This window comes from Capra hircus, chromosome 14 (genome assembly GCF_001704415.2).
Source record: "Capra hircus breed San Clemente chromosome 14, ASM170441v1, whole genome shotgun sequence".
NCBI classification, from domain to species: Eukaryota; Metazoa; Chordata; class Mammalia; order Artiodactyla; family Bovidae; genus Capra; species Capra hircus.
This window is the reverse complement of record NC_030821.1, coordinates 16695938-16709299: the sequence shown is the minus strand read 5'-3', so window position 1 is coordinate 16709299 and position 13362 is coordinate 16695938. Positions and strand designations below refer to the sequence as shown.

The 13362-nt window shown below is 39.1% G+C and overlaps 1 protein-coding gene across 3 annotated transcripts in view; it reads left to right on the top strand.

Annotated features, from left to right (window-relative positions):
• Positions 1-13362, top strand: part of STK3 (serine/threonine kinase 3) — a 310699-nt gene that overhangs the window by 35048 nt on the left and 262289 nt on the right. For all 3 annotated transcript variants that reach the window (XM_018058284.1, XM_018058281.1, XM_018058283.1), the window contains exon 2: positions 11902-11982. In XM_018058284.1, the coding sequence (XP_017913773.1) occupies positions 11902-11982 (81 nt within the window). The remainder of the gene's footprint in view (positions 1-11901; positions 11983-13362) is intronic.

Below are 13362 nucleotides of genomic sequence, written 5' to 3'. Positions count from 1 at the left end.
TGAGAAATGGATGACTCTTCTTTTTGCTTGAACACTTGGAGGTTGTTTTAGAGTTAGTAATTGGCTTGATTTCGATATTGTTGTGTCTCAGATTAGGGAGGCCCGAGGCAAAGGGAGAGTGATGGGGAATGGCCAATTGGTGGAGCAGTCAGCACAGATAACATTTATTAGGCTCATATGGGTGCAGTTCATGGAATCCCAAAACACATTGCAACAGTAACATCTAAGATCATTGCGTACAGATCATTATAAAAGCATCATAATAATGAAAAAGTTTGAAATACTGTGAAAATTACCAAAATGTGACATATGACACAGAGTGAGCAAATGCTGTTGGAAAAGTGGTACCAGTAGTTTTGTTTTAGGCAGGGTTCCAGCAAACCTTACTTTTGTAACAAAAAGCTCAGTATCTGTAAATCATAAAAGAATGTATGCCTCTATAGACTTGTTCTGGGAGGCAGTTAAGTTACCTTGTAGATTGGCTCAGTGCTTTTGAAGCCTGTTTTTAAGCTCCTTTTGGGAAGTCTAAGTAGCCTTTGGGCTTCACTGCTGGCTCAATAAAGAATCTGCCTGCAATGAAGGAGATGCAGGAGATACAGGTTCAATTCCTGGATCAGAAAGATCCCCTGGAGGAGGGCATGGCAACCCACTCCAATATTCTTGCCTGGAGAATCCATGGACAGAGGAGCCTGGTGGGCTACAGCACATGGGGTCGATAAGAATTGGGCAACTGAGTATGCATGCAAAGTAGCCTTTATGCTTTGATAATGTGGTCTCTCTTGTAAAACAAAGCTGTTCTGGGATGTATTCTCATAACTATTGTTTGCTTAACTATTGTTGGTGGGAAAGATTCTCAGCCTTGTGTGATCTCTGGGAGTTGTTCTTTTTAAAAATCTTTTTTTTTTTCTCCTTAGGAAATCGATTTTGTTGGGCTTTGTAGCATGTTTTTGTAAGCATGTACAGATTGGCATTCAGCTAAATAGTCAAGGGAACTGTTTGGTAGATTGGTGGACTTCTTTCTCAGTATAGCTCTTTTTTCACAGGTATTCTGTAGTGTAAATTTTATTTGCCTTGCCTCTCCAAACTCTCATCTTTGTTTCTTTAACTCAGCAAAATTGCTGGGCTCTTTGAGTTCCTCTCAGGGTGCTACATTTTGGATATAGCCTTTAGATGTAAAGCCTGGGCGATAGCAGGGCTTTTCTTATCTCTTTTCCTTTTCTTATGGATCACAGTCCTGAAATGTCTGATATCTAATGTGTGAAAATAGTTTCCCATAATTTTTTTTTTTTGAGTTTTTTAGCTGTTTACAGCAGATAGATAATATCCTCTTACTTCCTTGTAGTCAGAAGTGGAAGTCCTGTAATGGACACTTTCAAATTTTTAAGTTGTTTGAACTTTCAGTAGCATTCTTGAAAGTGGTCAAGTACTACTTTCTTGTCCTTCATGACCTCATTTCTTAATTATTTATGTTTTCCTGGGGTCTTTTTTCTCTTTGATCCTATTTCTTCTTAGACATTTTCTTGATGGCTTTATCCCTTATCATACCTTTAGGCTTCATCTGTGTGCTGTGTGTGTGTGTGTGTGTGTGTGTGTGTGTTTGTGTTAGTCGCTCAGTTGTGTCCAACACTTTGCAATCCCATGGCCCGTAGCCCACCAGGCTCCTCTGTCCATGGAATTCTCCAGGAAAGAATACTGGAGTGGGTAGCCGTTCCCTTCTCCAGGGGATCTTCCTGATCCAGGGATTGAACCTGGGTCTCCTGCATTGCAGGTAGATTCTTTACCATGACACCAAAAAAATAACGTGGCCAATTCAGATCTCTCCTGGGATTCATATAAACAGTTGGTTACTGGAAATATACATTTGGATGAGAGGAGTTAAACCCAACACGTTCCTCTTCAAGCTTTTTCCTGGTGTTCTTTAGTTTGGTAAATAACGTTACATCAGTCATTTGCTTAAACCAAAGGCTTAAGAGACAGTCTCAACTTCTCTCTTTCTTGCATCTCCGCATATTTAATCAAAACCACTTTCTGTTGACAGTGCCTGCTCAATATCTTGATTAGCTTATCTTTTCTCACTTCTTATTGCCACTGCTACTATATTCTTTGCATCCATATTTTGAACAACCTCCTGCTAGTTTCCCTTCTCTATTGTTACTTATTGCATGTCCTTCCTCTTGATTACAGGGGGGTGATCTTTTAAAAATAGAGCTCCTTAATATGGTTTACAAGACTCTTTCTAACCTGACTCTTTTTACCTCTGCATCCTGACCACTTTTACTTTATTCATATGGAATTACTTTTGGTCTGTCAACCATATATAACATCTCTCACTTCTTGTTTCTAGATATTTCAGCTCATGCCATACTGTGGATAACTTTTTAAAAAAATCTATTTATTTTAATTGGAGGCTAATTACTTTATAATATTGTATTGGTTTTGCCACACATCAACATGAATCCGCCATGGGTGCACATGTGTTCCTAATCCTGAACCCCCCTCCCACCTCCCTCCCCATACCATCCCTCTGGGTCATCCCAGTGCACCAGCCCTGAGCATCCTGTATCATGCATTGAACCTGGACTGGTGATTCGTTTCACATATGATATTATACATGTTTCAATGCCATTCTCCCAAATCATCCCACCCTCTCCCTCTCCCACAGAGTCCAAAAGTCTGTTCTATACATCTGTGTCTCTTTGGCTGTCTTGCATACAGGGTTATTGTTACTATCTTTCTAAATTCCATATATATGTATTAGTATACTGTATTGGTGTTTTTCTTTCTGGCTTACTTCAGTCTATAATCGGCTCCAGTTTCATCCACCTCATTAGAACTGATTCAAATGTATTCTTTTTAATGGCTGAGTAATACTCCATTGTGTATATGTACCACAGCTTTCTTATCCATTCGTCTGCTGATGGACATCTAGGTTGCTTCCATGTCCTGGCTGTTATAAACAGTGCTTCAATGAACATTGGGGTACACGTGTCTCTTTCAGTTCTGGTTTCCTCTGTGTGTATGCCCAGCAGTGGGATTGCTGGGTCATAAGGCAGTTCTATTTCCAGTTTTTAAAGGAATCTCCACACTGTTCTCCATAGTGGCTGTACTAGTTTGCATTCCCACCAACAGTGTAAGAGGGTTCCCTTTTCTCCACACCCTCTCCAGCATTTATTGCTTGTAGACTTTTGGATAGCAGCCATTCTGACTGGTGTGAAATGGTACCTTATTGTGGGTTTGATTTGCATTTCTGTGATAATGAGTGATGTTGAGCATCTTTTCATGTGTTTGTTAGCCATCCGTATGTCTTCTTTGGAGAAATGTCTATTTAGTTCTTTGGCCCGTTTTCTGATTGGGTCGTTTATTTTTCTGGAATTGAGCTGCACAAATTGCTTGTATATTTTTGAGATTAATTCTTTGTCAGTTGCTTCATTTGCTATTATTTTCTCCCAATCTGAAGGCTATCTTTTCACCTTGCTTATAGTTTCTTTTGTTGTACAGAAGCTTTTAATTAGATCCCATTTGTTTTTGCTTTTATTTCCAATATTCTGGGAGGTGGGAGGTGGGTCATAGGATCCTGCTGTGATTTATGTCGGAGAGTGTTTTGCCTTTGTTCTCCTCTAAGAGTTTTACAGTTTCTGGTCTTACATTTAGATCTTTAATCCATTTTGAGTTTATTTTTGTGTATGGTGTTAGAAAGTGTTCTAGTTTCATTCTTTTACAAGTGGTTGACCAGTTTTCCCAGCACCAGTTGCTAAAGAGATTGTCTTTTCTCCATTGTATATTCTTGCCTCCTTTGTCAAAGATAAGGTGTCCATAGGTGTGTGGGTATATCTCTGGGCTTTCTATTTTGTTCCATTGACCAATATTTCTGTCTTTGTGCCAGTACCGTACTGTCTTAATGACTGTGGTTTTGTAGTAGAGCCTGAAGTCAGGCAGGTTGATTCCTTCATTTCCATTCTTCTTTCTCAAGATTACTTTGGCTATTCAAGGTTTTTTGTATTTCCATACAAATTGTGAAATTATTTGTTCTAGCTCTGTGAAAAATACCATTGGTAGCTTGATAGGGATTGCATTGAATCTATAGATTGCTTTGGGTAGTATACTCATTTTCACTATATTGATTCTTCTGATCCACGAACATGGTATATTTCTCCATCTATTAGTGTTCTCTTTGATTTCTTTCACCAGTGTTTTATAGTTTTCTATATATAGGTCTTTAGTTTCTTTAGGTAGATATATTCCTAAGTATTTTATTCTTTTTGTTGCAATGGTGAATGGAATTGTTTCTGTTTTCTCATTATTAGTGTATAGGAATGCAAGGGATTTCTGTGTGTTGATTTTATATCCTGCAACTTTACTATATTCATTGATTAGCTCTAGTAATTTTCTGGTGGAGTCTTTAGGGTTTTCTATGTAGGGGTCATGTCATCTGCAAACAGTGAGAGTATTACTTCTTCTTTTCCAATTTGGATTCCTTTTATTTCTTTTTCTGCTCTGATTGCTGTGGCCAAAACTTTCAGAACTATGTTGAATAGTAGCGGTGAAAGTGGGCACCCTTGTCTTGTTTCTGACTTTAGGGGAAATGCTTTTAATTTTTCACCATTGAGGATAATGTTTGCTGTGGGTTTGTCATATAAAGCTTTTATTATGTTGAGGTATGTTCCTTCTATTCCTGCTCTCTGGAGAATTTTATCATAAATGGATGTTGAATTTTGTCAAAGGCTTTCTCTGCATCTATTGAGATAATCATATGGCTTTTATTTTTAAATTTGTTAATGTGGTGTATTACATTGATGATTTGCGGATATTGAAGAATCCTTGCATCCCTGGGATAAAGCACACTTGGTCATGGTGTATGATCTTTTTAACGTGTTGTTGGATTCTGATTGCTAGAATTTTGTTAAGGATTTTTTCATCTATATTCATCAGTGATATTGGCCTGTAGTTTTCTTTTTTTGTGGCATCTTTGTCAGGTTTTGGTATTAGGATGATGGTGGCCTCATAGAATGAGTTTGGAAGTTTCCCTTCCTCTGCAATTTTCTGGAAGAGTTTGAGTAGGATAGGTGTTAGCTCTTCTTTAAATGTTTGGTAGTATTCAGCTGTGAAGCCATCTGGACCTGGGCTTTTGTTTGCTGAAAGATTTCTGATTACAGTTTCAATTTCTGTGCTTGTGATCTTGGTCTGTTAAGATTTTCTATTTCTTCCTGGTTCAGTTTTGGAAAGTTGTACTTTTCTAAGAATTTGTCCATTTCTTCCACGTTGTCCATTTTATTGGCATATAATTGCTGATAGTAGTCTCTTATGATCCTTTGTATTTCTGTGTTGTCTGTTGTGATCTTTCCATTTTCATTTCTAATTTTATTGATTTGATTTTTCTCCCTTTGTTTCTTGATGTGTCTGGCTAATGGTTTGTCAATTTTATTTATCCTTTCAAAGAACCAGCTTCTGGCTTTGTTGATTTTTGCTATGGTCCCTTTTGTTTCTTTTGCATTTATTTCTGCCATAATTTTTAAGATTTCTTTCCTTCTACTAACCCTGGGATTCTTCATTTCTTCCTTTTCTGGTTGCTTTAGGTGTAGAGTTAGGTTATTTATTTGACTTTTTTCTTGTTTCTTGAGGTATGCCTGTATTGCTATGAACTTTTCCCTTAACACTGCTTTTACAGTGTCCCACAGGTTTTGGGTTGTTGTTTTTTCATTTTCATTCGTTTCTATGCATATTTTGATTTCTTTTTTGATTTCTTCTGTGATTTGTTGGTTATTCAGCAGCATGTTGTTCAGCCTCCATATGTTGGAATTTTTAATAGTTGTTGTCCTGTAATTGAGATCTAATCTTAGTGCATTGTGGTCAGAAAAGATGCTTGGAATGATTTCAGTTCTTTTGAATTTACCAAGGCTAGATTTATGGCCCAGGATGTGATCTATCCTGGAGAAGTTTCCGTGTGCACTTGAGAAAAAGGTGAAATTCAGTGTTTTGGGGTGAAATGTCCTATAGATACCAATTAGGTCTAACTGGTCTATTGTATCATTTAAAGTTTGTGTTTCTTTGTTAATTTTCTGTTTAGTTGATCTATCCATAGGTGTGAGTGGGGTATTAAAGTCTCCCACTATTATTGTGTTATTGTTAATTTCCCCTTTCATACTTGTTAGCATTTGTCTTACATATTGTGCTCCTATGTTGGGTGCATATATATTTATAATTGTTATATCTTTTTCTTGGATTGATCCTTTGATCATTATGTAGTGTCCTTCTTTGTCTCTCTTCCCAGCCTTTGTTTTAAAGTCTGTTTTATCTGATATGAGTATTGCTACTCCTGCTTTCTTTTGGTCTCTATTTGCATGGAATATCTTTTTCCAGCCCTTCACTTCCAGTCTGTATGTGTCCCCTGTTTTGAGGTGGGCCTCTTGTAGACAACATATATAGGGGTCTTGTTTTTGTATCCATTCAGCCAGTCTTTGTCTTTTGGTTGGAGGCATTCAACCCATTTACGTTTAAGATAATTATTGATAAGTATGATCCCGTTGCCATTTACTTTATTGTTTTGGGTTCAGGTTTATACACTCTTTTTGTGTTTCCTGTCTAGAGAATATCCTTTAGCATTTGTTGGAGAGCTGGTTTGGTGGTGCTGAATTCTCTCAGCTATTGCTTGTCTGGAAAGCTTTTGATTTCTCCTTCGTATTTGAATGAGATCCTTGCTGGGTACAGTAATCTGGGCTGTAGGTTATTTTCTTTCATCACTTTAAGTATGTCCTGCCATTCCCTCCTGGCCTGAAGAGTTTCTATTGAAAGATCAGCTGTTATCCTTATGGGAATCCCCTTGTGTGTTATTTGTTGTTTTTCCCTTGCTGCTTTTAATATTTGTTCTTTGTGTTTGATCTTTGTTAATTTGATTAATATGTGTTTTGGGGTGTTTTGCCTTGGGTTTATCCTGTTTGGGACTCTGGGTTTCTTGGACTTGGATGATTATTTCCTTCCCCATTTTAGGGAAGTTTTCAACTATTATCTCTTCAAGTATTTTCTCATGGTCTTTCTTTTTGTCTTCTTCTGAGACTCCTATGATTTGAATGTTGGAGCATTTCATATTGTCCTGGAGGTCTCTGAGATTGTCCTCATTTCTTTTAATTCATTTTTCTTTTTTCCTCTCTGATTCATTTATTTCTACCATTCTATCTTCTACTTCACTAATCCTATCTTCTGCCTCCGTTATTCTACTATTTGTTACCTCCAGAGTGTTTTTGATCTCATTTATTGCATTATTCATTATATATTGACTCTTTTTTATTTCTTCTAGGACTTTGTTAAACCTTTCTTGCATCTTCTCAATCCTTGTCTCCAGGCTATTTATCTGTGATTCCATTTTGATTTCAAGATTTTGGATTATTTTCACTATCATTATTTGGAATTCTTTGTCTGGTAAATTCCCTATCTCTTCCTCTGTTGTTTGGTTTGGTGGGCATTTATCCTGATCCTTTACCTGCTGGGTATTCCTCTGTCTCTTAATCTTGTTTATATTGCTGAGTTTGGTGTGGCCTTTCTGTATTCTGGCAGTTTGTGGAGTTCTCTCTTTATTGTGGAGTTTCCTCGCTGTGGGTGGGGTTGTATCGGTGGCTTGTCAAGGTTTCTTGGTTAGGGAAGCTTGTGTTGGTGTTCTGGTGGATGGAGCTGGGTTTCTTCTCTCTGGAGTGCAATGAAGTATCCAGTAAAGAGTTATGAGATGTCAGTGGTTTTGGAGTAATTTTGGGCAACCTCTATATTAAAGCTCAGGGCTGTGTTCCTGTGTTGCTGGAGAATTTGCGTGGTATGTCTTGCTCTGGAACTTGTTGGCCCTTGGGTGGTGCTTGGTTTCAGTGTAGGTATGGAGGCGTTTGATGAGTCCCTATCGATTAATGTTCCCTGGAGTCAGGAGTTCTCTGATGTTCTCAGGATTTGGACTTAAGCCTCCTGCTTCTGGTTTTCAGTCTTATTTTTACAGTAGTCTCAAGACTTCTCCTTCTATACAGCACCGTTGATAAAACATCTGGGTTAAAGATGAAAAGTTTCTCCACAGTGAGGGACACCCAGAGAGGTTCACAGAGTTACATGGAGAAGAGAAGAGGGAGGAGGGAGTTAGAGGTGACCTGAATGAGATGAGGTGGAATCAAAAGAGGAGAGAGCAGGCTAGCCAGTAGTCACTTCCTTATGTGCACTCCACAGTCTAGACCGTTCAGAGATGTTCACGGAGTTACACAGAGAAGAGAAAAGGGAGGAAGGAGACAGAGGTGACCAGGAGGATAAAGGGGGGAATCAAAAGCAGAGAGACAGATCCAGCCAGTAATCATTTCCCTAAGTGTTCTCCACCATCTGGAACACACAGAGATTCACAGAGTTGAGTAGAGAAGAGAAGGGGGAGGGAGGAGACAGAGGTGACCTGGTAGAGAAAAAGGAGAGTCCAAAGGAGGAGAGAGCAGTCAAGCCCGTAATCTTGCTCCCAGGTAAAAATGGATACTGAACATTGGGTTCTTAAAGGTACAAAATTGGTAACAAATAACAAAAAGCAAAGGTTAAAAATCTAGAGTAGAGGTTGGGTTTTCAAAAATACAATATTAAAGAAAAGAAGAAGAAGAAAAAGTCACAAAAATTATTTTAAAAAATATATGAAGTTTGCTTTAAAAATAGGGTCTTTTTTTTGAAAAGTAATAGTAGGTTATAAAAATGAAAATTAAAGGAGTAATAGAGGACTTAAAATTTAAAAAAAGTTAAAAAAATGATCATAAAAATAGTAAAAATATATCTAGGACTCTCTCTGGTGTTGTTGTGGGCAGTGTGGGGTCAGTTCATTTTCAGATAGTTCCTTGGTTCGGCTTGTATTTCTCAAGATCTATAGGCCCCTTCCTATGTAGTCGGTACTAACTACAGGGTTTTAATCTGTTGCACCTGTCACTTCCAAGGTGGTTCCCTCTGTTTTAGCTTCTTCTGTCTGCTGGTCTCTTCAGTGCCTGATTTCCGCCCTGACACAAGTTGAGCATGGTGGACACTTTTTTTAGGCTCACTTGTTCCGTCACGCGGTGGGGAGAGAGGGACGCTGCAAACAAATAACACTGGCGTGTGCTCACAGTGTCTCAGCCACACTGGGCCTACCCCCGCTCCCGGCAGGGGTGCGCTCCCTGCCCACACTGCTCAGGCTCTAGTTTGCTCCACTGGGAACCGTCTGAGGCCGGCCCTGGGCTGCATGCACCTCCCAGGTCTAAGCCTCTCAGGTTCAGGCACTCGGGTAGTCCTCAGAGGCGCAGACTCCGTTGGGCCTGAGTTTTGTGCCCTTCCCAGGTCCAAGCAGCTTGGGTCATGAGCTGTTTGGCGAGCGCGGTCACTGCGACTTACCGCCTCTCCCGTCCCTGCTGCTTGGCTTTCTGGGTGTATAACTGGCGCACCTTCTCAGGCGGATGATGATTGTCCAGAACCCCAAGAAGTCTTGGTTAGCAAGAAGCCTGCTTGCAGTTTGGTAGATAATCTCTCTGGGGCTGCGATTGCCCCCTTCCGGCTCTGGCTGCCTGTCACCGGAGGGGTATGGTCTGCTGCCGGCTAATTCTGTTCAGCCCTTTGTTCTGTGAGCGGGCCTGGCGGTGTCTTAGGGCTTTTCGCGTGGTAGCTATCCCACAGTCTGGTTTGCTAGCCCAAGTTAGTTCGCTCTGATTACCCTCGGGGCATTCAGGCCCGGTCCTTACTCTAAGCAATGCAGCCCTCGCCTCCCTGCCCAGCCCCTGCTTGCTAGTGGTGGGTGCAGGGGTCTGCGCTGCTTCTCCGCTGGGGGAGTTACTGTTGGGCTTGTAATCTGTGGGTTTTAATTATTTATTTTTCCTCCCTGTTATGTTGCCCTCTGTGATTCCAAGGCTCACCACAGACTCGGCAGTGAGAGTGTTTCCTGGTGTTCGGAAACTTCTCCCTTTTGAAGATTCCCTTCCCGGGATGGACCTCCGTCCCTACCTCTTTTGTCTCTTTTTTTGTCTTTTATATTTTTCCTACCTCCTTTCGAAGACAATGGGCTGCTTTTCTGGGTGCCTGACGTCCTCTGCCGGCATTCAGAAGTTGTTTTGTGGAATTTACTCAGCGTTTAAATGTTCTTTTGATGAATTTGTAGGGGAGAAAGTGGTCTCCCTGTCCTATTCCTCCGCCATCTTAGGACCACCTCCTGGGTAACTTTTAAAAAAGCAAAAATAAATTAGAAAGTTTTCTCTATGGCAACCAGTCAAGTAGCCCATAAAACTAAAAGCTCATAAGTAAAGTCACTACAAGTGGGAATATTTGCAACCAAAATCCCAGAAGAAAAGTGAACAGAGATCATGAATAGATGATTTTGCTTCATAGTATATTAAAAGATGCTCAACTTCACTCACAGTAGGAGAAATACAAAATAAATCTGAGTTATAAGTTTTTACCTAATATATTGGAGGAAATCCAAATATTTCCAAATATAGACTTTAATATATCTATCTAGACATAGAGTTTAGTACTCTGTAGGTGGAATTGTGGGAAAAGAAGATTTCTCATGTATTACTGGTAGGAAAGTAAATTGGTATAAGCCCCCTAGAAGGCAATTTGCTGGTGTCAATTAATTTACATATATATTGATATAATGTACAATTGTAGTAGGTAAAATATAGCAAAATGGCAACCCACTCCAGTACTCTTGCCTGGAAAATCCCATGGTCTGTGAAGCCTGATAGGCTACAGTCCATGGGGTTGCAAAGAGTAGGACACCACTGAGCGACTTCACTTCAGAATATACCATAATATAATCAATCAACAATTTAAATAATTAATATATAGTTATTATAACAGTGATTTTATGTTATTAAATTTATATTATGCTTATAGTATATGTACTTACTTATCATTATGTATACTTCTCTATGGGCTTCCCTGGTGGTTCAGCGATAAAGAATCCGCCTGCAGTGCAGGAGATGCAGCAGACACGGATTCGACCCCTGGGTCAGGAAGATCCATTGGAGGAGGGCATGGCAACCCCCTCCAGTGTTCCTGGAGAGAGGAAACTGGTGGGCTACATTCCACAGGGTCATAAAGAGTTGGACATGACTGAAGCGACTGAGCCACACACACAGACACACACTCACGTCTATATTTTGTGTATTTATATATTTTCTTGCTATCACAGTTTCACATTTGGGAATTTCTCCTAAAGATATACAAGCACATGTATGAGCTGACTTACCTATAAGCTTATTTATTGCAGTGTTTATAATAGCAAAAGGGAACCTAGATATCTATAAGTGAAGGATTGCTGAGAAAAAAGAAAAGAATGAAGATGCTGTCTATCAATTTATGTTGTAGAGATCTCCAACAAAGATTTTATGTTGTTCCGTAAAACATCAAAGTATGTAGCAGCGTGGGTAAACAAGTATATATACAATGTGTGTATAAAATAGGCTTCCCTTGTGACTCAGCTGGGATTCCCTGGTGGCTCAGAGGGTAAAGCGTCTGCCTGCAATGTCAGGAGACCCGGGTTCGATTCCTGGGTTGGGAAGATCCCCTGGAGAAGGAAATGGCAACCCCCTGCAGTACCGTTGCCTGGAAAATCCCAGGGACAGAGAAGCCTGGTGGGCTACAGTCCATGGGGTTGCAAAGAGTCGGACACGACTGAGCGACTTCACTTTCACTTTTATATTGTGTGTTAAAAAGGGGGAGAAATAGAAATATTTTTATAAAAGTTTCACAGGAAGGTAATAAAAGTGCTTATTCTTTGAGGTGTTTCTGGGAAGATTAAGAACAGAAGTTGCAAGGAGACTGTATACTGTACACGTTTTTGTATTTTTGAGTTTTGAACCATCTGAATATATTGTCTCTTAAAATTTTTAACTCTATAAGAGATCTTATGGAAAATGCTTTTTCTTTTGTTTTTCTCATTAGTAAGCTAAAAAAGCTGAGTGAAGACAGTTTGACTAAGCAGCCTGAAGAAGTTTTTGATGTATTAGAGAAACTGGGAGAAGGGTAAGTACAAAAAATATAAAAGTAGCATTTAGATAATGACAGAACAGTTATAACGTCCCATGTAAGAGTAGTCCTTCACTAGAGTATGTTTAATTGAATTAAACAGTAAGTGTATAGAGGGAATGTAACAATACCTGAACATAGCAAAGGTCATATATGACAAGCCCAAGCTAACATCATACTCTATAATGAAAAACCAGAAGTGTAGGAGAACTTCCAAGATAACAAAGGCATAAAACACAAAACAGATTAGATCAGTAAGAACAGGGAAAAGGAAATAGAGAAAACAAAAATATAAAATAGTAAGATAAATTTAAGTTAGAAGGAATAAAGTGAAATGTATTTTTCACTACATATCAGTTCTCCCATAGACAGACTATTAGGGTCAATTAAAATGTAAAACTTAGCTATATGCTGTTTATAAGAGCCTGTGTAATACAAAGGGTGGACATATAGTGGTATTTCCTATTAGAGACATCAGATAAGAAAGAGGTAATCACATCAAAAAAGAAAGCACAAATGGCAATGTTTATATCAGGTAAATTAAAGTTAAAAGATCATAAGTGAGTAAAGAGGAGTTAATATTCAGATAAAGAATGAAGAGGGATATTAGGTAATGATATGAAAGAGAATTCACAATGCAACACAGTAAGACCTGGTGATGTTGTGAATTGAGTTTGCATTGTAATTCAGCTTCTGGCAAGATTAGATGTTGGGTTGCAGAAGTCTCAGTCCTGGACGTATAAGAAATAAGATTTTCTTTGAAGCATTCTGAAGTTTTCTGGCTCTCTCAGTCTTGGCCTGGGAATTTAAGCCCTGAGCTTGTTATATTTGTTTTATGACTTTTCCAGTTTAGTTAGGAGCAGCCATTCCATTCTGCAGTTTTTCTACTCTTATTTTCACTGTAACATTCAATTGATTCAGGTACTTGGTCTTCTAAAGCTTTCCCTAGACTCCAGGAACTAAGGATAATAATTTAAATAATTATTTTGCCATCAGATACCTTAATCTCAGTGTTCTGCTTGTCCCTTGCATTGAAGTCATTACTATCTCTAAATCTAAGAAAGAACTAATCCAAGATGCCCATTTCTTAAGGTTCTTTCCCTTGGAACCACTTCCTTTCCTTCAAACCACTTCCTTCTCCAAGACTGTTGGTAGCAGATCATGGTTAGGAAAAGAAAGGTTACTCTATGAACTCCAAGTATAAAGAATTTATTATGAAATTTGGAGCTCAAATGACCTGTGGAAAGGCCAGGGACACAAGGGTTATGGACTCTGTCACTGAAGCTCAGAGAAGCTAGTGCTGAAGATCTCAGTTTGAAGCACTGAAGTGGTGTTTCTCAAAAGCTCACATGGGCTCTGCTGGAATCCCTAAGAATC